General features: G+C 39.7%; 1 protein-coding gene across 5 annotated transcripts in view; it reads left to right on the forward strand.

The window, feature by feature from the left end:
* Nucleotides 1–25,982, forward strand: part of UBE4B (ubiquitination factor E4B) — a 38,639-nt gene that overhangs the window by 393 nt on the left and 12,264 nt on the right. For 2 of the 5 annotated variants that reach the window (XM_061347947.1, XM_061347943.1), the window contains exons 2-15: nucleotides 5,321–5,507; nucleotides 10,199–10,334; nucleotides 10,876–10,963; nucleotides 12,725–12,869; nucleotides 13,559–13,787; nucleotides 18,465–18,606; nucleotides 19,110–19,210; nucleotides 20,382–20,496; nucleotides 22,001–22,084; nucleotides 23,566–23,622; nucleotides 23,982–24,098; nucleotides 24,205–24,303; nucleotides 24,751–24,864; nucleotides 25,770–25,968. In XM_061347947.1, coding sequence (XP_061203931.1) covers nucleotides 5,321–5,507; nucleotides 10,199–10,334; nucleotides 10,876–10,963; nucleotides 12,725–12,869; nucleotides 13,559–13,787; nucleotides 18,465–18,606; nucleotides 19,110–19,210; nucleotides 20,382–20,496; nucleotides 22,001–22,084; nucleotides 23,566–23,622; nucleotides 23,982–24,098; nucleotides 24,205–24,303; nucleotides 24,751–24,864; nucleotides 25,770–25,968 — 1,813 coding nt within the window. Of the gene's footprint in view, nucleotides 1–5,320; nucleotides 5,508–10,198; nucleotides 10,335–10,875; nucleotides 10,964–12,724; nucleotides 12,870–13,558; nucleotides 13,788–14,249; nucleotides 14,661–15,530; nucleotides 15,645–18,464; nucleotides 18,607–19,109; nucleotides 19,211–20,381; nucleotides 20,497–22,000; nucleotides 22,085–23,565; nucleotides 23,623–23,981; nucleotides 24,099–24,204; nucleotides 24,304–24,750; nucleotides 24,865–25,769; nucleotides 25,969–25,982 lie in introns of all 5 variants that reach the window. The other 3 variants (XM_061347944.1, XM_061347946.1, XM_061347942.1) reach the window with 3 other exon arrangements.

Consider the following 25,982-nt stretch of genomic DNA (forward strand, 5'->3'; position numbering starts at 1 on the left):
CCGGCTGGTCGATGGGGTTGTATTGCTTCTCCCCTTGTTAATTGTTCCCTTCGCCCATCAGCTATACCTGGCTTTTGTCTGGAGGATGTCTCCTTTCTGTGGCCAACACTCAGCGTTTTATGTGTTCTTTGTGTGCGACTTAAAAAAAATCCCTACTTTTTAATACTGGATAACTTAAAATCTTGCTTCCTCTGAGTCCTTGCTGAGAAGCAAGTGGATGTGTGTGTGGTCTTATATTTAATATCATTTCTTCTTGAAGATGTTGTTTGAAACAAGCTGGCCAGTTTTCTGATGCTTCTTTTGGTTCTATGTGTTCTATTGTAATGGACAAGGAATTCTGCTGTGGAATGATGTGAACTGTTCCTTGTTTCTTCTTTTTCAAGGGTGGTGTTTTCCTATTTAAATGTAGACTAATGTAGACTAAGGTCTTATGTTTTGCTCATGTATTGGAGGACTCTCAAATGAATTCTCTTATGGTACTGATAAGGATATAGGGAGTTTCCCACTCTCCCAATGTAATGCCCAAATCATGTACAATTTGAAAATTTATCTCTTTAAAGTCATATTTTCATGTTAAAGTGTATTGTATACATATAAGATGTATTATGCTGGACCATCTGCAACACAGGCTCATTGTACTTAGACTCAATGAGGATCCAAAGATCTGATTTTTGTCCTATATTGTATCTTATGGTGGGATTATAGGGCAAGGTTGCAGCTATTGTCACTCAGATTTGTATCCTTAAAAGTTAGGATGGGTTTGATTACATTGTGTATGACAATTTAGCAGTCCTATTACACTGCAGCAGAAATTAGGGTGAAATATTTCATGTTATTTAGTTGATGAAGGTCCTCATGCTCCGTGGAAGCGTTCAGGAGTATAATTCCCATTGAGGAGAGTGGAACAGGATGCTGCTGTTGTAACTCCTCCTGTGAAAAGGGATCTCTAATTTTGCAGGTGTATTTCATGAACGCTTTGTTGACATGCAGTTCTGGTTGTTAACCTGCATCTGATTGTGAGGTGTTTTATGATTAATTTCAGAATCATTTAACCTATGTAAGCTGGGTTGTGTCACTGCTTCAGTGAATTACTGACATCATCCAAAACACTGCATCATGGATCTGAGGCTGCAGAAAATGTGTTCCCCAGTAGGGACCTCATCTACCTTTTCTGGCAAAAGATCTTAAGTTCCTTTCCAGTGCTAACCATTCTGTGATTGTATGACTCAAGTTCTTCCTGGTATAGTTTAGCTAGGACCAAAGCTGAGCAAGTCTTTTAAGTGACTGCTAGAGACAAACTTCATCTTGCATCATTTAAAGAGAGTCGTGCTGTCACCTTTTATTGTTAATGGACCCATCACTGAAAAGTCAGAGCCAAATCTATTTTAATATTCCTCCACATCTCCACTTCACTGTTGGTACAATGGGTGCTGGATCAGAGCTGGACTCTATGGAAAAAATAGCCTTCTAAAGCATGTGATTTCTACCCGATTTAAACTGCCAGTCTCGCAGTACCCAAAGGTGACAAGTCACTCATATTGGAAAACAGTGACAAGCCTCTTTTAGTTTATATTATCTTCTTATATGCAGTATAATTAAGTATAACATTAACAGATGTAACTTAAAAAGAAGAGAGACATACAATCAATAATGGCTTTGGGATTATAGGATGTATTTTACCTTCAATTTTCACAGTATTTACTGTGTTAAAGCACTGGAAGGTGGCATTCACTACAGAGCACACTAAAATCCTTAGGAGGGGAGAAAATTCCTGTTTAGTGTGTGAATTTGAGCATGAGTGGTAGCTCAAGATGAGAAGAGGGACTGCATAGAAAAAGGCAGAATCAAGCCAAATGTGGCATAAAGTTCCAAATAATGAAGTAAATGTGCGATCTTCTAACGCTTACATGATTTTTCGTAGTGTTTCTGAGTATAGGGAGTGACCAGTGTCACCAGAAAATGAAGCATTTCTTAAACCAATTTAACATGCTCTAATGAATACAAGAAAAATAAGCCTCTCCATTCAAATTACCCTTTATTGTATAGATTTGGAACTCTTCAATGATTATGGTAGGATAAAAAATGTCCTTAGTTTCACTAAATAGTTGCCAGTAAAGCAGATGAGCACACATGAGCCTGAGGGATCAGTCTTCCTGGTTGCGCCATTATTGGTCTGATGCAAAATTAAGTTATCAGTTAACTGTCTTTAATAGGGTGTTGTTTTTACACTGCTTGTTGTAGTGTGTCCAGTAACAGCTTTGAAGAAGTCCAGTAAGATCAAAAACATAGATCTGAAAACTACTATGCAAAGACATAGGCCAGATGTGTCCAGCAATAGTTGTACTAAACAAAACCTCTTCCATTGAACCAGTTTTTTTAATGCATCTTTTAAGCTCTATATTATGGAGTTGTGCTGTGTAGGGAAGATGGGCATTGTTCTGTAGCCTATGTAATAATTAGTAGGAAATCACTTGTTGCTGTTGGGTAATAAACAATACATAAAAGCTTTGTCATGTCACCACTGCAGGTACTTATTGCTGAAATCAGGGGTTAGGTATTATTGAGGTATCCTAACCTTTCCTAAGAAAATATTTCAAACCCCCCAGTTATGTGTTTCTTCATGGTCATTTGGAGAGTCAGTTTGAAATGAGGACAGGTTGCTTCCAACTCATATTATTCGTGTTATGTGAAGGCAACAGTCTGGGGCCTCATTTGTGCCTAGTATTGTGCAAACAAGCTACATGGTCTGAGTCCCCTTTCAGTGCTGTTTAAATCTGAAGGCATGAGGGGGTTACCTGGATAGAATGTGTCTGCCAGTTTTATAGTGTATTCCCAAACTTTTCTTTCATCTCGCACCTTTGTCTTTTAAGCATAATATCTTTGTTTCTCCCTTTTTCCTTCTCTTACTTAGAACTTTCTAATCTTGAGATCAAATTCCAGATTTCTATGACAATTTTATGTAAACCTAGAAGAATATGATATCTCGGGGTATCCAAGAATCAAATCTGGTCTTTTAGCAATTGCTAAATGTACCCTCTGTTGTGAAAGCTGTCTCTTTCAGTGGAAAAAGGATTCAGAGTTTATTTATATTTTAAGGTTAATTTGTTCAGCAGTAAGGAAGACAAGTATAATTTGCCTATCATCCTTAAAGGGGCAGGGAAAAACCCTGTGTTAGTTTTAATCGTAATGTCTTACCTAAAGGCAGCTGTGTGCAGATTTCTTTGTTCCGTGCCCTTTCCAGAAATTTCAGGGCAGGTTTCACTCTAGGGACTGGTCCCTAAGAAAGATGGGTGCTTGGGGGATTAAGTGACAAGCAAAAGCAGAAAGTTTATCTTGGTGCCCTCCCATTTGAACAGTGGTAGTTTTGGTGTAATTGGAGATTGATCTTGCCTAGCACTGTAGGTGGAACGCTGAGTGGCACAAGGAGCCTCCATTATCTACTTGAAACTGGGAGATGATGAAGAGAGGTTTTGTGCAAGTCATACCTTCTGAGGGACATGACCTTGTTTGAGTAAGCGATGTTTGACTGTATTTGATAAATATATTGATTATCTATGCATTTTTCCTCTCACGATATCAGATTTGGAGCTAGCTAACAAGAATGAATATGAACAGACGTGGAAAAGTTTCACATTACCTTTATTTTCCTTGCCTTTTACATAATTAATCTGCATCTTTGTCCCTCAGACACTGCTGCATATACGGGCTGTTTGTATGTGTGTTTGTATTTTTTATCCTCTGTTCCTCCCTGCATTCCTTTATCTGAAAAACATGGTCACAGAGCAGTTGAATGGTAAGGAAACAGCTTCTGAAACTTCCATTCAATCCCCCTAATTCAAATGTACATTTTAACTGGATGGTTTTATTGATAATAATTTTGGTACAGCTTGGTAAGCTAGGAACACTTCATTTGGGTTCACCAGTAGGGAAAGCGGATATGGGAACGTGTAGCTGCCACGGCGTTCTCGGGTATGCCTCTGAGGGGTGAGGTGGTTCTGTCATGTTTTCAGATAAACAACTGAAAACATAAGACGTGAGATACAAGTGGAGAAAAATGAAAGTATTCAAAAAGCATCTTAGAGCCCCTAATATGTAAATACAACTTCTGCTTACAGTAAAGCTGAACTATTTATCTATGCAATGAGTGCCCCTATTTTGCTTGACAAGGAGGAGTGATTAAGCCATTCTATTCTTTTTATCTTAAGAACACACACACACACAAGAAGAATTTGTTTTCTTCCTGTGGTGACGCCTGTCATGGAGGGAGATGTGGTTCCAGACAGCGTTTTCCCCGCTGTTCTTGAAGTCTCATTTCATTTGGTCTGGTCTTCTTCCTGTTGGAGTAGGTTTCACCGGCCATTGAATGACTGCAGCGCAGTAGTGCAGACGTTGACTTGACACAAGTCTTTTGTTCGCTCTTTCCCTTGCTTGGCAGTTCTTTAGGATTATGAGCAGCAATGGAAACTGATGCATTGCAAACGATGCTTGAGTATCTTAATACAAAGAGGGAATTACATGGATTGCTTATTTTTGCAGGGAGTGGACACCCTCAAGCATGCTACTTGTATTTTGTGCTGGGCCTATTTTGAGCTGAAGATGTAAGCTTTAGGAACAGATCTTCTCAGGCAGCCTGATGATAAATGATTTCTGTTTTTCATTTGTGCTTCCAGTTTCAACTGAAGAACTTAAAATGATGAGTTTATAAGTTTTCTTTAGTGTATTTCTCATGTATGATATTAGTGTTATGCAGTCAAAGGCAGATGCTTCGCTGTCTTACCAGTAATATAAAAACCCTGTTGTTTCAAATTGTGTGCTGAAATGTCTCTAGATGATGAAAGGATGTTGTTTACTGTCTGTCTTCTCAAGATGCCTCTGTCCAGCAGATGACTAGCACGGGTGACTAGTATCATGTGGTGTGAAATTAAGGCAAAGGTCACGTTCAGATCGTCCCTTTTATCGAATTAATGCCAAAATAAATGGGGAGGAGTGTTACAGGGTTGGAAGTTGCTGAGCAGTAAATATTACACTTGTCTTACACAACCCTTCGAGGGACAAACACAGTGTTCTCCAGTGCACGTGGTTTTCCAAGGCAGCAAACACATACTTAAAACCTAAACATGAAGGGTGTTGTAGTATTGTCACACAGAGAAACAGCAGTCTGAGTCACCTGAGTTCAGCAGGTTATCAAGGAAAGCTTCTATAGTTGCAGCTTCACAGGAGTAAATTCCCCACCATGTAGAAGGGCCAAAGGGCAACCTTGGGGTGCATGTGCATACGTACAATCAAACTTACTTGTTGTCATTTCACTTGCCTTGTGCAGATCCGTCGGCGGCGCCTGGCTCGGCTGGCCGGGGGACCATCTTCCCAACCTACTACACCACTTACATCACCGCAGAGAGAGACCCCGCCTGGAGCTCCTGTAGTAGCACCAGGCCCAGGACCATCCCATAGCCTAGGCCTGAATGTCCATAGCATGACCCCAGCTACCTCTCCAATTGGGGCATCAGGTAGGGTGGCGTGTTGGTGACAATTATTACTGTTGTCTGTCTAATGAAAGTTGTTAGGCATCTCCTGATGTGTAGAACACAAGCACTACTGTTTATGTTGTTTCTGCTTTGCTAAAAATAATGTTCAGAAAGAAACATTCCAAAATGGTGAATGAAGGTACTTCGGGTTTCATTTTCCAACTAATAAATGCTTAGATACAATTGTTTGCCAGGTATAAGTAAACTGATGGCATTTAATATATGGGTTACAAAAGTAGATTGTAATACAGTTTAATATTATGGATTATCACAGAAGAGAAAACCAAACTGTCAAGGAGACAGGGGAAAAACCCTTCTCAGTCTTGCAACACAGTTTTTATTGATCGGTTTCTATGTATGCTTTAGCAATCAGTCCCAAGTTCATTTTTGATCTTTAATTACTAATGTTCGGCACAGTTAAAAATAGTAGGCACTGACTGTGCATTGTCAGTGTAAGAATAAAGGTATTTGCTTTCTCCTTTGTATTGCTTTGCCAATTCCACTCTTTACTGGATCGAACACAAGTAGGATATTTACAGGGGGTATTTATTTCAGAAGATAATACCTGATCTGTTAAAATCAGGCAAAGGCAGAAAGCAGAAGGTTGCACTTTAGCGAGGTAAAGACGATATTCTTGCACATAATACTACTTTTGACCTAAAAAACACCAAAAATACTCCCTGAATTTTGATTTCAAAATTTGTCTTGGAAATCAAACCAAATTGACATTATTTCCAGTATTGTGATCTTTATCTGGAAGCTTACACTGTTTTGCATGTTATGTTACTATGTGAAGAGGTTCACAAAACCATCTCTAAACAAGTGTCATAATTGTTTTGAACAGGTTTTCAATGGCATTTCCAGTAATTTGATAGAAATGGTATTTTTCCTAATGGTCCTTGATAAACATGCAGAATTCTTCATCTATTTACCTGTTTCCTTTCTGAAAATGTGGGTTTCTTTCCTTTGACAAGTACAGTAATGTAGAAGCCTAAATCCTGTAATTTAATTACAGCGCTGTTCTGAAATGCCTAGAAATGACTCCTTCCTGCTGATTTTGTTGACTTGTATCCAAAGCAGGAGAGAGAAAAGCTATCAAAAGCATTTCCTGAGAGAAGCTCATTGCAGGTGGAATTCAACACTGCGTATTGTCCCCATGATTATAGACAGCAACCCAGAAGCAAAGGTGACTTTTTAAGAGCAGTGCAGAGTTCACTTACTGTGTTCACTCAGCCTCATGACTATTTTAATCCACTTTAGGTCTGACTGTTGCCAAAAGGAGTGCTTCTCACTCTCTCCCTCTGCTGTCCATAGCAGCTCTGTGGTGAGGTGGATCATGGGCTTAATCCAGGTGAAAACTAACCCAAGGGAAATAAATAGTTTTCAACTACATGAGGTCGTGATCCATCTTCCTGCACAACTCTATGACTGCTAATGCCAACAGAGCAGGAGGTGTGGAAACATCTACCTGAAGGTACAAATGTGTGTGCATTTGCAGACAGGTTTATCATGGTTTGAAGTGGTCAAATAGCCAAGACCTCAGAGACTTCTGGTTTAAGAATACATGTTTCTGCACTGTACTATACAGACCAGATTGTTAGACAAGAGACAGAAGTTACCTAGTCAGGGTAGTGTTTGCTTCCTACAGTGCTGTTCATTGCAGCAACTGGATAATGCATGTCTCTGACACCAGGGTAAGAGATATGGTTAAATTGTGGAATAGACCAGGAAAATAAGAGTTCATAACTCATCATCTGCTGTACTTGTTTAGCATAAATGAAGACTCAGCCAATGCTGTGTGGTTTGCAGGAGTTCCTTTGAGCAGTAGACTAAAGTGATTGCAGAGGGTTTTAATTCATTTGGGCATACAGAGAGCAGCCACAGCAGAATAGTGTCCTTGTAAGCATCTATTTTTGTAAGAAGCTGCATGTCATGGTGGGATCCCACTTCCACATCGATTTCATGGAAAATATGATCATTATTTTGTATGCATCTGGAAAATACTTTGGAGAGCCTAAAACCAGTGTAGCAAGGACAGCCACACATAGAGGGCATGTGGTCTTCATAAGTTTTGCACGTCTCTGGTGTTGTCTTTATTTAAGGAAAATGGAACTGTATTGTATAGCTGAGCCAGTGAAGTAAATGTGGTGAAAAGGTGGTAGGTAGAACAGTTTGTTTCAAGAAGCCTGTTGGTGAGTGCTGCAGTATGACTGTTGAAGTACGTTTTCCTGGCAAGGGGAGTAAAATGTAGAGCAGTGCAGTTCTTCACCCTTGTAAGCCCTATTTGCTCTGATCTCTTTATCCACTCCAATTGGTAGCTTTTCCTTTGGGAAGACTGAGGAAAGAGGGAGGCCTCAAGGTAGACCATCCCTTTCCAACTGATGTACTGAAGGAAGACAAGGCTGTAACTGGCATATCTGAAATCAGCAGCATGCTGGAATGCCCTTCTGAAGTTAGCCTTCCCTTGCCATGGACAGCATATATCTGCTGGGTGTTATCTTTAGCTGTATCATTGAAGTTCTGCTTTGGAAAGGTTCTCCTATTCAACCTGACTGAGCAGCTTTGTTCAGTTCAGACACCATACTTGATATTTATATCCTTTTGTTTTGTGGGGAAACTGTCCTTGGCTTTGGGCTTGTGTCTCGTGCATGCACTGTCAGTGTCAAAGCTGTAATAGGTATCACAAAAGTTCCAGGACTGGAGGAAATAGCTATTTAGAACTGAAATAAGAGTTTTTCTTGATATTTTCCTCATTCATGGGTGAAATCTTATGCAGACATTTAATACTGGCAGATAGGTGTTGAAGTGAAATCTAACTTCTTGGAGGATCTTGGTTCCTATCTCTGTTCTTCTTCTCATACTGAAAACCTAATGGGCTCAGGAATGTTGTCTGAATGTTGTTAATGAATAACAACCAGCTACAGCCCTGAAGGTACTGACCAAAGCACAGAAGCTTTGAACAAAACTGAGTAAAGCTTAGGTTTAGCAAGTACTTTGTGAAATGTGCAACTTGCATATGCATTCTGTGTTGTCCTGTTATACATTAGAGTGCTTTTATATGTCTTTAGTTATAAATATAACTATATATATTTCTATATATATAAGTTGGACAATCTGCTTGGTAAATTACTTTCTGGATACCAATGCAAATTAATTTTACTTCACACATCTTTTCCACTTCTGATTTGAAGATCTGAGCGTTTTCTGAGTCCTGACTGATTTCCAGCCTAATTTACGGCGTTAAATTGTTCTATACCCAGGGAAGTAAAACAGGAGCTGGAAAGCAGTAGAATGAAGCAACTTTTCCTACCTCCCATGCTGAACATCTAGCTGTTCTTCAACAAGCTGTCTTCTAAATGGGATCTTTCTGCTTTCTTCAGTTTTGTTCCTGTAAAACGAATTGTCTCAAAACCATGAGAAGCTTTGGGAAGGGTGTTTGAAAACAAACAGCTTGTGTCAAAGAGCACAGTCGTGACTTGCGCTGGTTTGCTACCCCCACTGTACCTCAGAATGTGTTGCTGCTGTAAATGTGAGCGAAGCTTGCACGTTTCAGTAGTAACACTACTGGAGTTTAAAAATAGGTTGTCAAGCTGGTTTTGCACTGCTCACCTGAAACCTAATACTGTTTGGGGAATGTCTTGTAAGCTGCAGGTGAAAGAACCCAAAGGAGTGAGAGGCACTGCTGCTTTCTCTTTAAACAGACAGATGAATAGTACCTTTTCTTCTCCTCCTTCAAGGAGTTTGCTTACTAACATGCAAATACCTGCTATTGATAATGTACAGTTGCAGCTTGCAGTTAATGCTACTTTACTATAAATCATGACTTCCAACAGTGTCACTAGGCACAGTTTTTAGGAATGGACTACACTTAATAGCCCTGTCATTTAGATGTTTGTAGAAGTCATTCAGTTTGTGTTGTTATTGAAGGAAAGGCTTTTTCTGCCTTATTTGAAATTATGGATGTAACTTTCCTCCTACCGTGCTAGTATCTAACACTTCCCTGAAGAAGTCTTAATTGTAAAGTGAATCCTATTCATACCCTGATGTTCATCAGCCTTGTACCAAGCCATCATATTGCTCCCAGTTTGCTGGTGTTCCACCACTGGAATGTTAAGACCTCTTGGATGCCTATTAGGATGTTGTTAGGACCTCTTGGATGCCTATTTCCTTCTTGTGGAGAAGAAAAGGTACCAATAATTTCCTAGGTTTTGTGGGAAGGCTATCAGAACTCAGATTAGTTATGTCCTGTCTCCTGACCCAAGTTAAGTCCATTGTAGTGACCCAGAGTGAAGTCCTGTTCTGATAGGACAGACTTTAGGTGGGCTTTCACAAGATTTTAAGGTAGTATACAGAGCAATCTGGCAAGCAATCGGATTGCTGGTGCTTGTATTTTGTATGGGAGTGAATCTCTGAGCACTTAATAGATGCAAATTTAGTTTTCCTCTCTGTGTTGTAATGCAGATAAGCATATGTATATTGCTGCAGCAAGTGGAGGTAGAAAATGTGGTTATCTGTAGTCAAATGTGAATATTATTAACATTTAATTCCTAATGCATTACTAAATGCTTAAGAGCTGGATGGAGAAACAGTATTTCCTCTCCTGTTCCATCCAGATAACTGTGTAGTACCTTCTCTTCTCCCTAGTAGTAATCTTGGTGGTGCCTTTTCTCTAGGAGTAGCCCACCGAAGCCAGAGCAGCGAAGGAGTGAGTTCCCTCAGCAGTTCTCCATCTAACAGCCTTGAAACACAATCTCAGTCTCTCTCTCGGTCTCAGAGCATGGATATTGATAGTGTCTCCTGTGAGAAAAGGTAAAAAATGCAGCTTGTCTAAGCCAGAAAATAACTATGCAATGCTCATCATCAACACCACTTACACAGGAAAATGTTCTGCCATTTCTCACTTCCAGCTGTGTTAATGCTATAGAGTTTAATGCTTAAAAATGACACGCTGTTTAGACCACTGTAATGCTTTCTCTAGTCTGATTTTAATGGGAATTCCTGACCTAAAGTGGTGAAAGTCAAAGCATTATCTTAAACAGTGAGTGATGAGCATGTCTGATGGGGATAATTCAGCTATTCCATGTAAAAAAGAAAAGGTTATGGGATTTCATAGCTGTGTAGTTTGTATTGCCAGCTTTAGAAATGTGCTTCTTGAGCTCAAAATAAATGTAATATGAGAAGCATTTATCAGCTAGTGATTTTAATTGCTACTAGTGCGTATGGATGTTCCTGTTGCATGGGTTTTTCTTTGGCACTTCTACTTAAGGTGACACTCCTTCAGTCAGCATCTTACAGAGGACTGTCTGTGGCTTTCTGTGAGTTAATGGGCTTCTCTTATTTCCACTTACAGTATGTCCCAGGTAGATGTGGATTCAGGAATTGAAAACATGGAGGTGGATGAGAATGATCGCAGAGAGAAAAGGAGCCTGACGGATAAGGTTAGTCTGGTTTATGTTGGTTGGATGGAGATGTGATGCAGAGTTTTGGCTTGCAGGGAGTTCACTTACCTCTATATATTGAATATGTGCTTTCGAGAGGATGGAACTAGCCCTCCGATGTCATCTGTGAAGAATTTCTTCATTAAAATTTGTGGGAAGGAAGAAAAAGTCAAAACTTTCTATATCAAAGCTTCATTTTTGTCTCAAACTGGTTTATGAATGATAGTTGAAAACTCTGAGGAAAATGTATTTGTTATATATCCTACAACAAAATGACCTGTTAAGGTTTAGACAAGTGGTAGGCCCCCTCAAAGTAGAAAAAGAAAGCAAGTACAAAACTCAAGTTCACTAAAATTGTCCTCGCTGTCATTTGATTTTAAGGTCCATATGAAATGAAGCCATAAATAAATGGGACATCACTGTAGTGGAGAGAAGTTTCTACAACAGTTCTTGCAGTGCTCATTAGATGTCTGTCTTTATTCCTGCACTGTCAGTAATAAGGTCAGTTGGTGAAAGCCTGGCTTAAAGCCATGTAGCAATAACGCTGCTGCAGAATCCTTTCCAGTCAATTCCTAGCTGCAAATTGGGCAGTTGGAGAGCTTGCCTTGTGCTACTGTGAAATAAATAGCTGGAAATCAAGGGCAGTCTTGAAGCAGGGGGAGCAGTGGAAAATAAAATAGAGCTTTACAAACTTAATGCAATTCCTCTTACTCATTTGGAGATACCAGAAAGTTAAGCGGATAGGAGATGGCGTAGTCCTTATTTATGAGCAGAAAACCTTGTCTGGTTATCAGCATTGGAAATGATGTCAATAATCAAGTCTTCTTTGCAGAAACAGGCAGGAGAAGTACTTGAAACCAGTAAAATACCAATGGAACAATTAAGCCAATAAAAATGAATTAATGTGCCACAATTTATGGTGTATTAAGTAGTTTGAGGGAAAGCTTTTGAAAAGGGTCCAGTGCTGGTAGTAACTGGAAATCTCAGATAAATCAAGGCTTACCTGGTGACCATTACAAAGTCTCAGATTGAAAGGGGAAAAAGGGAGTTTCTGAGTGGCAACCTTGTTTTTTTCAGTCTGCATTTTGCTCTTCCTCAGGGACTTGTTTGTTTCTAGAAGAAAAGAATACTGCTGTCTCCGGTATGATACACAACAGTACAACGTGTGCATCTTTTACTCAAAGATCATCAGTTTTGTGTTGGGCTAGTAAATATCTACAACTCCTGCAGAAAAATGGCCTCCAAACTAAAACTTTTCAGTCTTTAAATCCTGTGTAGCTGAATTGCTTTGTGTGTTATGTTGCTTTTACAGTGTTGGTAGAAGAGTGGAGGGAGGGCACATGTTGCTGGTTTGTTATGTATGCTTTGGACATGTTTTAAGTGCTACCCCTCATGACATTGCAGGGATAATGCCTTGAGGTTTATTTCTTTGTATTCCACCATTTTTTCAGCTGCCTTAGGATTGCAGGAGCACTCCAATTGAAGCTCTGCTGGCCACTAGATAGTACCATTCTCTTTAGAGAAACTAGTTTTTCATTCTGAGCACGATTTACATGACCTTCCTTTTCTTGGAAGAAAGGGGAAGGAGGCAAACTCTTGAGTCTCCTGTCCTGACTTCATTCAAGTGGAAGATGTCTTTATCTGGGCAAAGATTTGAAAGCGGGGAAGGACTTGGAGAAGCTTATTCCTTCCTGTGCTGCCTGTGACTTGATTAATGCAATTACAAACAAACCGATGTCTTTTTTTACTCTCCCAACCAAGGAACCTCTCTCTGGGTCTGAAGTGTCTGAGGAACAAGCTTTACAGCTGGTCTGTAAGATCTTCAGAGTCTCTTGGAAGGACCGAGACAGAGATGTTATCTTCCTCAATTCCCTCTCTGCCCAGTTTAAGCAGAACCCGAAGGAAGGTGGGTATCTGAACCGCTCTCATTGTTAGGGTTGTTTCAGTTGAGTGCTGTGTTCTCTGTTCTTTATTCTGAGCTTTTTCTCCCTTGGCTTCAACGCCAAAGCCACCTCCTTGTGGTCTTTGCTTGATTTAGCAGCAGATGTAGCAGGAAATGGATTCCCTCCCCATAAAAGGAACATGGGACCAATTGGACATAGCTCCTGTGTTAGTCCGTTGCTATGCTCTCGTTGGTTAGGTTTTCTCTTGTTAAACTGGTGTCCTGATGTTGCAGTGTTGCTGGATTCATTTTTTCCCCCAGAAACCTTTTAGTGAATGAATGGCTTGTCCTGCATTGTAATTAACTTTTAGCAGTTAATTTGCTAAGCTAAGTATTCCTGACTGTTTTCTATATCAAATTGTATTTTTTTTCTATCAGCACTAAGGTGACCAAATTCCAAATTGTTATTTTATGTGTGAGCATATGGGGGGTGTGCGTGTGTTTTTCTTTATGACATAACTTTCCCAATTCAACAGCAGGGTGGGGAAGTCTGAGAGGGACAGACAAGCCAACTTTAATAATCAACAGTAACAGCATCAGGTCATCTGTGATCTGTTGTGCTTTCCATAAGAGTTATGTTTTTGTGGAGCTGTAATTCCAGAACCTAGTTAATATAAAGTAGTGGTTGATGCCAACTCTCTTATTCTCAACAGTGTTTTCAGACTTTAAGGACTTGATCGGGCAGATTCTGATGGAAGTGCTGATGATGTCCACACAGTCGAGGGATGAAAACCCATTTGCCAGCCTGACAGCTACTTCCCAACCCATCGCTGCAGCTGCCCGCTCTCCTGACAGAAGCCTGATTCTAAACATGGGTTCTAACCCAGGAAGCAGCCCCATGTTCTGTAATGTGGGCTCCTTTGGTTCCAGTTCATTGTCCAGGTGACTTCTGATTATAACTGAATACAGATTTCACTTGAATATTGATTGTTAGACTGGAAGAAAGAGAGGGGCATAGAAGTGTCCTGAGAACAGTAAATAGAACAGATTTTTAAAGTTCATCACACTTTTCATGTCAATGTCCCAGCACTTCACTGTTTTTGATTACGTTGCCATGGCTAGAAGCGTATTTGATAGGTTAGAGCCATGTAGCTGGTTCCTTCTGAGGAGTATCCCTGACCTGTATCAGTGGAGGCTGTGACTTTTAACTTAAAAATGTGTAGATTGTGGCTTAGTTTTCACCATTAACAAAAAGGAATAATGTGTGTCAGCTGCAGAATTACAGCTGAAGAGTCATCACAAGGGCAAGGGTTTCTCTTGCTCATTTTATCTTTTTCACCCTTTTTCTGCATATCCTAAATCATTGCTTTTTGTTTTTTTCTTCTTCCCTTGTAACTGGTTTAGTCTCTATGGGACTAGTCCAGCTCCTACTACCAATTTCACAAGCTATGTACCAATGACTGGTTCATCTCTTACCCCACCAGCCAGTTCAGTTGCCACTACATCTGTGCCTTCCATTACTGTCAGCTCTCACCTCACAGCAACAAGCCCTTCTTGGATGCAGCCTTCTTCTCCGAGGTACCGGCCCTACACTGTTACCCATCCTGGTGGCTTTTCAGCTTCTTCCATCCCACGTTCCTCGAGTATTTCCATCCCATCTAGCTCACCAGGTCCTCCAGCCATGGCTGCTAGCCCTCCAGCCATGCCAGTCACCCCATCCAGACAGAGACCCACAACAATGGGTCCACCTTTGTTTACTGCTTCACCCAGTACCTTGCGCAGGCGTTCTTCTTTACTGAACAGGATTCCTTCTAGGTATTTCACAAGCACAAAAGAGTGTGTTTAATGTGTGCTGTGCAGGGTGTGTCATAATCATGCAGTTTGGAAGAACTTAATGTTTGTGCTGAGCTCACCCTACTTATCCCGAGTTGATTTCAGTGCTTTGGATTGTGCTAATACATTGACTTGCTAACAAGCCATCTTTGCCAGTGTGTTAAACCTGCTTCTTTGAGTGTTTGAGGTGTAATGTAATTGCTTTAAAGGTACCAATATTGTTTTAGTTTCCTACTTTTCTTGCATCCATTCCAGTTAAACTCCCGGCTTTCTGTTCAGTTGCTCCTGCTGGATGGTAAACCAAAGAGACCTCCTGATTTGAAATCAGTTTTCTCAGTAGGGCTTTAGTTAATTTGTTGAAAGCTGTTACTTGCTGGAATGTGTTGGATTTGATTCCCTGGTGCATAGATTTAAATTACAGATTAGCCTATTTCAGTATGTCAGGCCAAGTACTCCTGCATTTTCTCTGTTGCCTGGCCCTGGAATCCCCAGTCCCTGCAGGAGGGAGAGATGAGCACGCAAGGATTTGAGACCACTGCTGTAAAGATCAGTAGCTTGGAACTGTAATACTGTGTGTTTGGTTGTGTCTAAACATTCCCACTTAAGAGCTAATTTTTATCAGGTCCCAAAAACTCTGCTGAAGTTTTTGGTTTGTGATCGTGTGATGGTTTGATATGTGGATAACTTGTAGTAGTGCAATAGAGCATGTTAGTGTAGTCTTGGTTTTACTAACAGGAAGTTATCCAGTGTTTGCATGTTTAGAGAAGATTATTTTTGGCAGACTTATGAAGAGCTGCCATTTACTTCTGGCTTAAAAAAATCTGATGGCCTTTTCCATTTCTGTCATGGTAGTATATACGACAACCCTTTCTCCCTCCTCCTTCTTGCCGTTTCTGATGTGTCTGAGGACAGTAGTGATGAAGAAAATGAAGATGATGATTTTTCTTGTATCCAGTTTGGGTCCAGGTATTGGAGAAAGAGAATGTAACCTGCATGTTTGGTTGGTTAGGAACTAACAAGCCCGCATAGGGTCAAGTGGTCTTTAAAGTTACCTGGGAAATGACTAAAGCCAAGGATGTGACTTGGATGGGTTTTTAGGATGGTGTATAAACATGTATAATGAGTGCTAGTGAGTCAGCTCTTTTTGAAGAGATGACTAAGATGACGGCAATGTTACTCATACTGCCTTTTAGGTTTAATGAGCATAGTTTCTGAAATGATGCTTGAGTGGAACTCCTCATTGACTGTATGAGTAGAAGGAATATTATTCACCCATGGTTGTAATTTTAAAACCAGTGGTACATCATGCATATGTTTTCCTATGAAAAACTGGAAAATGAGGACAAAGGTACACATGTAGGAAAAGACACAGTGGCAAACAGCCAGCTGATGCAAATGGTGGGATTTCATTGAGGCCTCATTGCTGCTTGACAGCTGAGGGTCACTCCTCTGGCCTGTAAAGAAAATACACCTGAAAGTTTAAATGGATGCTTTGACATAGGAGTAGAAGCTGATACAGTTGGAACAACCCAAGAACGGAGCAGCAAGAGTGGTATATGTCACTGTTGAACAGACTTACATAGCAAAGCCCTTTAATTTGTGTGGCATGACAATATACACAACCAAAATGAGAAATGATATTAGTGAGTTCTGTTTTGAATAGCCAGATAGCTGTACAAAAACCTGCAGAATGCTGGGTATGCCAAGAAATAAAACAGCTTTTGGAAATGTAAATGCAGAGTAGGAGCTTCTCTTGTCTTACATTGTATTGCAGAGTAATGCTGCAGTGTCTTGGCTGATACAGAAGTAAAATGCCCCATTCTTTTGTATCAGCACAAGTTGGAGAAAGGAATAAAGCTCACTACTGCTCAGGTCAGGCTGTTAACTAGAAGACTTCCCAACAGCATCTCCTTTTTTCCAGTCTAATTTCAAGACAGTGGACTCGATAACACAGGTTATCAAGTTACCAAGTTAGGGGGTTTTGCAATTGTGGAATATAGGATAATTCTTCCCCACTGTTTTATCCTGTTGGCAATTTAATCCAAATGTTGGATTGAGTTGTAAAGCCTTTGGGAAGGATTCCTGATGCTTCTGGAGTCTTAGTTTGCATATTATATCCTGGCATCCTGCAGACAGCAGTAAAATGTTAGTTAAATTACAAACACAGTGACTGTACAATTATGCAACAACTTGTATTCTGGAAATACCAAGGCATTCAATATGTGTACAAAGGATGCGTGAGCTTTGCATTAGAATAATTTCAGTTACTGCTGCAGTGAAATCATTAACAGAATGAATAACTATAGAAGTAGTAGGGGTTTTAAACAGAATCTGTGTTCTTAAAAGGGTCATTTTTAACCTGAATGTAAGAAGTGAAGAGGTTTAAATGGGAGGCTACAGCAAAGAAATGACTTTGTGGTTACTGAGTACTATTTTAACAGAGCATGGTTTACATGGATTAGGTTTAATTGAATAACTGAAAACAAATTCTCTCTCTGCAAAAAGAGATGGCTGCTATTAGAAGGTCTGTTCCTTAACATGCTGAGCTACCAGCTGCTTAGCAGCAATAACCTTTCCCTGATTTACTGGTTGGACTCTAAATCTTGCACAATAGTTTTGTACAGCTTGATTATTAGAATGCAATGATTTTACAGTTTAAAGGAAATTCCAGGTCCGGCAGTTTGTAGCTTTAAATGTGCTTTTACAAAAGCTGCATTAAAGGAAACAAATACTCTAATTCTCCAGTTTGAGATCTGGGGCTTATAAATCAGCTCTTCATTTCCACCCACCCTGCCTGTATACAGCCAGTTCTTTGAGGAATAGCCATAGAGCATGCACATAATTGCTTTTTTTCTTAATTCCATTTACATAAGTGGATATATCTTGTCTTAATTCCCTTCTGTAAGATGAGGCTTTTGGTTTTAATTAGCTTTGCCAAGCTGTTCTGTAGAGCAGAATTCTGTTGAGATAACAAGTCTGAGATGGAGAGTCACAGGGTGTGTTCTCACTCTTGTATTTGATTTCTCTCTGGGCTCAAGCATGGTTTTGGGGTATAGTTTTTGTGTTTACAGTATCAGTGTTTTCTTTCCCCTATACCTAAGGCCGTGCTATTTAAAGAAATGGTATCTTTTACTGTGAGGGAATTGAACTGAGTTGAAATCAAATGATCTTTAACGTAGGAGTTCTAAAAGGAACAGTTGCTTTGATGTATCTCCTCCTGCTTTGTTTGTTCTCCTTCCTTAGAATATAAAAAGTGATTGTAGCCCTATCTGTTGTCTAAGGTCTCTTGTCTGCAGTGGGAGGATCTTGCCTTCCATGAGTTGCTGGTGTTGACAGAGCTTGTGAGGTCTCTGTCTCCCATTTTGAATGCTATACACAGACATGATGCAAAGGTTGCATCATGGCATGGAAGTGTTGTGATGTCCTGAGCCTCCCAACAGTTTTGACGTTGGGTACAAATTAAAGGCTGTTCATTATTGGTGTTGCCACGTGAGAATAAGATTTATGGATTCCCATCATGCACCTTATTGCTGTCTCTCAGATACATAATCATTTACTAGATAATTGATTCTTCAGTCACGTTACAGTAGAGCTGAACTTCCAGAGTTGGACAAGCTGTTCAATGGAGAGCTCCTTATAGATCACAGATATTATCTTAATTATTGAGCTGTGTGTGATAGGATGGAATCCGCAGAAAGTTGACAGAGCAAGGCAAGAGCTTATGAATTACTTGATTGTGCACAAGTGTACCTAACACTTTGTTTCTTCTTTTTGTGTGTTTTGAAGCATTGGAGGCTCTGGCAGCTCAAGTGTTTCCGATTCCTGCAGTGACCACTTCACCATTGAAAATTGTAAGGAGACAGAGATGCTGAACTACCTCATTGAGTGTTTTGACAGAGTTGGAATAGAGGAGAGAAAAGCACCAAAGGTATATTTCAGATGAGTGAAGTTATATCAGTGCTGTCACAGACACTCCTCTTACTCCACTTTACTGGGAAAATTGGTAGTTCTTTTTTGATGATTTTATTATAGGAATAGATTGACAGAATTTATAAGGTCCCTTTTGACTCTTATTAATTCATCATATTTGAATTACGTGTATGTTTTCCACCTCTAAAATAAGCACTGGGTTAGAAACTGTTCTTCCCCTTTTCATCTGCTGCACTTTATCTGGGTTTATTCCATGTAAAACATACTTTTGCAAGGCCAGCTCCCTGTCAGTGTTCTATATTCTGCTTTAAGCTCTTGCTTCTTGGGGAAAAAAAACCCACACTTTATATATAGAATCTGAAAGGCTTTTAGCTGGAGTAGCACTACTCTTAGTTTCCCTATTACATTCATATTGCATGAATAAAGAAATATATCATATTTCCTGTCTGCTGTGTCTCTGAATAAGTCTAGTTTGTATTAAAATAACTTTATTTTTATCAGATGTGTAGCCAGCCAACAGTTAGCCAGTTACTGAGCAACATCCGATCCCAGTGCATTTCACATGCTGCTTTGGTGCTGCAGGGATCCTTGACACAACCAAGGTAAATAGAGCTGAGGTTAATCGTGCAAATGGACTGTTGTGGGACGTCTTGTTTTCTTCTGAGGATTAGATAAGAAAACTGAGATCAGTTGTTGGAGTAGGATGCATTTATGTGCCAGAGGAGTAGTTTATTGCTTTACCATTCTAGACTATGTTGTTCCCACTAATACGTTGGAGGAGAGCAGCTCAAGTGTTTTCTAACTGTGTTTGGGTAAAATCACTTTTGATTTGAACAGTTTAAATGGGGGATCTGAGTTAACCAAGGTGGTTTTTTGCCTTACCTCATGCAAGACCTATTTTACCTGCAGATTATAGGGGCACTAATCATGTGAAAGTCACTAACCATTTGAGCTACACCTGAGCAACAGTCTTATCAAAATGTATAGCAAAAACTATGTGCCATAGCGCTTGTTCACTTCAGAATGCTTCCCAGAACAGATTTGGTAGTGGAAACCTGTGTGTAGGCATTCTGCACTAGATCCCAACTCTGAGGTTTCAAGGGCAGTCTCTTTAGCTGGAACAGTGAAAAGGGTTTTAAGATAGGATATGTGATTTTGACTAAAATCTGCATAATTCTGTGTTTGTATTTCCAGACAATACTGATATAATCTTTAAAGGTGCACCAGTTATCCACTGTGCTTTGAGGTTAGTTTTGTCTCTATGTGCACCAGTGTTGACATTAGAATGAGTTTTATATATGTAATGAGGAAAAAAACCTCACTTTGTTAATAATTGCTAGGGAGCAGTTTAGTGACTGTATTAATTCAGAACAGAGTAATGTTGCACTCATTTCTCAATCTGGAAAAGCAAACGTCAAGAACTGTTGTTGCTTCACTGGTTTAACTTAACAAAGGGGGGGGTTTCATTATAGAAAAGGTGTTTTTTCATTAAAGAGGAGTAGAAGGGAGACCCAGTTACCACACAGGAGCTGTTGTTTGCATCCAGCCCCCTTAAATTCAAGAGTAATGTTGGCAGCAGCATCTGGTTCAGAATACCCTTCCCACAAGTAACTTGAAAAGACAAGGTTAGTTTTGAAAGGAGTAGGTGTGTCTCCATGTTGATAATCTGCTCTCTGGCACATCCGTAGAGGTGATTACTCTGAATTGCTGCAAATACTACTGCAAATAATCAGTAGTTCTGGCTTCATTTCTTTTTCTTTTATACAAATCAAGGTCATTGCAGCAGCAGTCTTTGCTGGTCCCATATATGCTGTGTAGGAATCTCCCATTTGGCTTCATCCAAGAATTGGTAAGAACAACTTACCAGGATGAAGAGGTGTTCAAACAGGTAAGGCCATAGGTAAAAACCAAATAATTATATGATTCTAGTATTTGCAGTATACAAGAGAGTGCATTTCCAAAGGTTTATTCCACATCTCACATTACTTCAGGGGCTGGTGACCTGTTAAGCACTTGGAGTTTGGTTTTGTTCATTTTTAACTCAATTAGCATTTTGTGAATAAGACTGACTTTCATTATTTACTGGCTCTAATTGTATTTGTTAATAAGCACTGGAGGGCCTACTAATTAAGATACAAACCTAACAAACTTCTAGCCCATATAATGTTAAAGTAGATCAGTAAGGTTGTAGTTGTGTCTGCTTAGTGCCCCTTTAGTATTATGTGACTTAGCTGTAAAGGGGCCTTCAGAATGGCATTTGAGCCTTCCTATCTTGAAGAAGAGGTTACAATAGCCAATTTTTATGTGTTGTGCAAGTACCTTTTAATAACATCTCTTTCTGGACACCTTTAGTAGAGGTTCGTGCAGTTGAAAGTACATTTAAACACCATCTGCCCTGGAGAAGAGAACCATTCCTCCAGCTGAAGGAGACAATAACCTCTTTAAAGTAATTTTCTGTAATACAATTGAATACTGATTTTTGTGTCTTCATAGGAAGAGCACAATATACTTAGATTTAAAATCCAGTGGGACCTCTTGTAATTGTTGCAAATCAAGAGTGTATTTTATGAGGGTATAGATGTCAGAGCTGTGTGATTGGGACTTACTAATGGGGTATAATTACTTTTGATTCATGAGTTCCTGTCAGGTCACTTCCTCTTTCATAACAATCCTTGTCTGCTGCTCATTATCTTTTACCACAGCTAAAACTTACCAGCACAAAACCAACTTGCAACGTTAAAAGCTATATTGACATGCAAATTTAAAGCTATATTATTACCCCAAGTGTAATAGGCAAATACATTATTACACATTTGGGCAATCAGATTGTTGGAGACCTCTAAAGACCTTGTGCTCTTGCTTGTGTGTATAATGTACATGCTTGCACACATGCATATGGTATCTGCAGTAATCCTGTATGAAATGTATGTAGGCTTCCCCATGCAGAGAACTTTGATGGAACACCTGATTTTGGCAGTGTGCTGGTATGACTGTCAGCTTCAGCTCCTATCTGTTAGCTTTGGGTCCATATCTAGATGTACATGATGCTGTTTGATTTTGTTTGCAAAGTAAATGTTTGGAAACAAGTTAGAACATGATCAGGAATAATACATACAAGTGCTGGGAAAGTAGTTCTTATGGATAAGTTGTTATGCCCAGGCATTAAGTCGATACCTCATTTGCACTATATGAAGCAAATTGGTTTTTAGCTTTGAATCATCTCTTAAGTGTTCAGGCTTAACTGCTGCACATTTAGAGAAGAGATCTTAATTTTCCTTTTGTGTAACTTGCAGTACTGGAGGAATGAGCAGGCATTTCATGCTGTGTGCTGCAGTAGTGTCATCTGATTGCTTCCTGTTCTTGAATGAAGTAATCTGCTTCTGCTTTTACAGATCTTTATTCCCATCCTACAAGGCCTGGCTGTAGCTTCCAAAGAGTGCTCCCTTGATAGTGACAATTTCAAATACCCCCTTATGGTAAGGACTGTGCATTTCTAGAAGCACTTTCTTTATGGTTATTGATAACTTCTGCAGATTCTATACAACATAATATACTTCAGTATTTTGGGCTAGTGGATTACTGTTAAACTCTGTTGGAAACTGAATGTTGTAGGAGATGTCTTCAAGACCATTAAAATCTAGTAGAGTCTGAGGCCAATAGTAAGCTTAATGTACAGCATTTGCATAGTGGGTTATTCAAATGCTTATATGTATTGCTTAATGTAGGATTAATCACATGCATGGATTTCATCACAGATACTAGTTATAATACTGCAAGTCTGGGAAACAAGGCCTGATATCCATACCAGTGTGTGTGTTTGGACTCACTTTTCTTTGTGGGAAACTCAAATCTATTGTATTAAACCCAAAGTTATTGAAATTGGTGACTGTTTAATGTCAGAAAAGGTCATAATAGTCCCTGGCTGAAAAGTTGGGAGGTTTATTTTTAGGTTTCTCTAAGTGCATACTTTAGTCCTAGGTCTGCCTCCCTCTTACTGCTTTTATTGACAAAGCAGAAAGGTCTTTTGCAAAGCATGCTTGGCCACAAAGGAGCAAGAGGAATTCTTGGCTAAGCTGAGCTTTGTCAGCAACACCTTCAGTTTTTAGGATCTTCAATCTATGATACAAAAAGGGCTGTTAGATCTCAGATTTCACTTGTGCTTCAGGGCATTAGCTGGTCTGGGGTGCTGCAAAACAAATCCACTAAACAGCTCTAGGACTTTTGCTGTTTCTTTGTTATTCCTCCCAATTTAAATTGCAAACTGTGGCAAATCTGGCTGTTAGCTACAAGAAAGGGCTGCTTGAAAGTGATATTCCATTTTGATCATACCTAGCTGGGACGTGCAGCAAAAGGATGGAATAGTAGTTACTAAGTGTAGTACAGTTGAAGAATGAGAACATGTAATAGAGGAGAAGCGGGACATGTGGAAGCCTTCAGTATGTGTTTTCAGGATCATCTGTTATACTTGCTTTCTTTTTTCTGTGCTGCAGTTGAAAGTGAGTTAGAGATCTTGGCTAGGATTCTTTGTTTCTGGCTTCTGTGTTCATCGGACATTTTTCCACTCTGATTCCAAAGACAAAGCCCTTGGTGTATGTATAGAACAACTGCTCTATTAATTACTGTTACCAACTCTTCCGTGGCAGTTCAGGAGTCCAGCAGAGGCATTGTTGTGTCCTGGGCAAACAAACGAGTTGCACAGCTAATTTTTGCAATAAGTGCAATCCTTTATTATCCTGTGAGACATGTTTAGCTTTTTTGGGACAACTTGGAACAGATGTAAAAGCTAAAATGGGAGCAGGGTGCGCTCTAGCTCTTTTTTATATGTCTTCAGCATCGTAGAAGGTGAAAGTTTTCCACTGATTGAGGTTTGGCTCTTTACCATGTTAAGCTTGTTGCTTTCAGACAGGTTGCTTAGGAATTACATATGAATGGAATTTTTCTTGGCATTTCCTTATAGGCACTATGTGAACTTTGTGAAATCAAGTTTGGGAAAACACACCCTATGTGCAGTCTGGTAAGCGTGTTACCTCTGGGGTTTTTCAAGTTAAAGGAACCATGTAAATCGTGTTGGTTTTGGTGTTGTACAATCCACATTGGTAGTGTTCTCCTGAACTCTAAACAGGGGCTGCATGCTGGATAGTAGTTTAAACTGGTAAAGGGAATCCTTTTCCCAAAGGATTTAGAAAAACTAGGACGACAAAAGACCTGCTTTGATTGCTGAAATCCTGAGGAGATGTTTCCATTTAGCTGTTGGCATGACTGAATGTTAAAGCATCGAGGGCATGTGGCAAACACTGAAAGGTGACAGCACAGATAAAGCAGTGTGGCTGACGTGGCACCTTTGATTAACTTGCTGGTTCTCCTGTTTTCTAGGTTGTCTCTTTGCCCTTGTGGTTGCCTAAATCTTTAAGCACGGGTGCAGGAAGAGAGCTGCAGAGACTTTCCTATCTCGGAGCCTTCTTCAGTCTCTCTGTCTTTGCTGAAGATGATGTAAGTGTTAGAGAAGGATGTTGATAGTTGCATGGTGGAGCTGCTTTGTTTGCTTCCCCTTACCCATTATGTTTGATACATTTGCCAATCTTCATTTTGTTTTCAGAACAAAGTAGTTGAAAAGTACTTCTCAGGGCCTGCCATTACTCTTGAAAACACCCGGGTTGTTAGCCAGTCTTTGCAGCATTACCTGGAATTAGCAAGGGTAAGTCATCTCATGTTTAAAGAATAGGCTAAATATTGTGGGGTTTTGGTCTTGACATAGATGAAGAATATAATATTAGAACAATAACTTGTTAAACTACAAGTTTTTGTTGACTGGAGGGAATTAGGGTTAAAAATCAGTGCTACAAATACTTCTCCAAGGTTGTAAGCCAATTCAGAAGATAGCAGAACAGTTAGTCATGGGTTGTAGTTCCCATTAAAGGATGAGTAAAAACATACAGACTGGATTAGTAGGGTGTGTGTTGTACTAGTCTGTACAGAAATCTTTTCTGCAGCTAATGTCATAACTAATACATGCAGATAAAATTGACAGGAAGACCATAACAGAAGTTGTAGTTAGTTTTGTGGCATCTGTAGAATGTAGGAAGCAGGAATGCGATGGTGAGAAGTATGTGCAACCTGACAGAATGTTTACTTGACATTGCAGCAAGAGCTGTTCAAGATTCTACACAGTATTTTGCTGAATGGGGAAACTCGAGAAGCAGCTCTCAATTACATGGCAGCTGTTGTCAATGCCAACATGAAAAAGGCACAAATGCAGGTAAATAAAGGGGAACACTTCATGTGGTTTGTAGATGCAGTTAATGCACAAATAGCAGTTGCTGGCTCATGCACCGATGGCACTTGAATGGAGGACAAAAGAGTTTTGAGGCAAGAAGCTCTCTCCTCAGTCTTTTCTCTCTTTTAATACATTTCAGTTTCTGAAATGATTCTGTTTTACCCGTTTGAGCAGCTTATTTCCTCTCTTAGGACTGACATACAACTTCATTAACAGAGTTTCTATACGTTTAAACCTTTGAATTCCCCCAGCCACATGTATGGGGGCTTCCTTCCAATTGGCTGTGTTTAAAAACCTTGTTTCCTAGATAGGAAATTGCTCAGCTTGTATGGTTCCTGTAAAAGGAGTAATGCAGATAGGAACTGGTGGTGAAACAACAAGCAGGGATGTTGTTTTGCCATTGTTGAATTAATGCATTGCACACATTTCCTGTGATAAATCCTCAGCAACTGAAGTTTGCATTAGTGATGTCTTCAAGTCCCCATTTCAAAAGCAAACATTTGGAACCCTTACTAGGGAAATTTCAGTGAAAAAGTAATAAAAAATTCAGACTTAAATAAAACTTATGAAACTCAGCAACTATCTGAAACTCTGTATCTGTAGCAAACCATTCGTGAAAGAGGCCCTTTTAATTTCTTAGGTCATCTTCTATTACTTTTTATATGTTTCATGTTCTTGAGAATGACTACTTGAGCCATAAAGTTAGTATGTTGGTTAGTAAGTGACCTTCCCATGGTCACAAAGGTCTCCTTACAGATCCACGTTCTTCACCATTTCTCCCTTTTCTTGAACATGCATAATTAATTTATATCAAATACTGTTAAAGCAGCAGAAAACACCCTCATGCCTCTAAGCTTGTCTTCATCTATTCACTTTCTTACCCACAGACAGATGATCGTTTGGTATCTACAGATGGCTTTATGCTCAACTTCCTATGGGTACTACAGCAACTAAGTACAAAGATCAAGCTGGAAACGGTTGATCCCATGTACATATTCCATCCCAGGTGTCGTATTGACCTCCCAACAGATGAGACCAGAGTGAAAGCAACAATGGAGGATGTTGCAGCCTGGATCACTGAACTTTGTGAGTACTCTGAC

The sequence above is a fragment of the Neopsephotus bourkii genome, unplaced genomic scaffold (genome assembly GCF_033783945.1).
Source record: "Neopsephotus bourkii isolate Nb327-2 ecotype Australia unplaced genomic scaffold, CSIRO-AGI_Nbou_v1 NB_333, whole genome shotgun sequence".
Lineage (NCBI taxonomy): Eukaryota > Metazoa > Chordata > Aves > Psittaciformes > Psittacidae > Neopsephotus > Neopsephotus bourkii.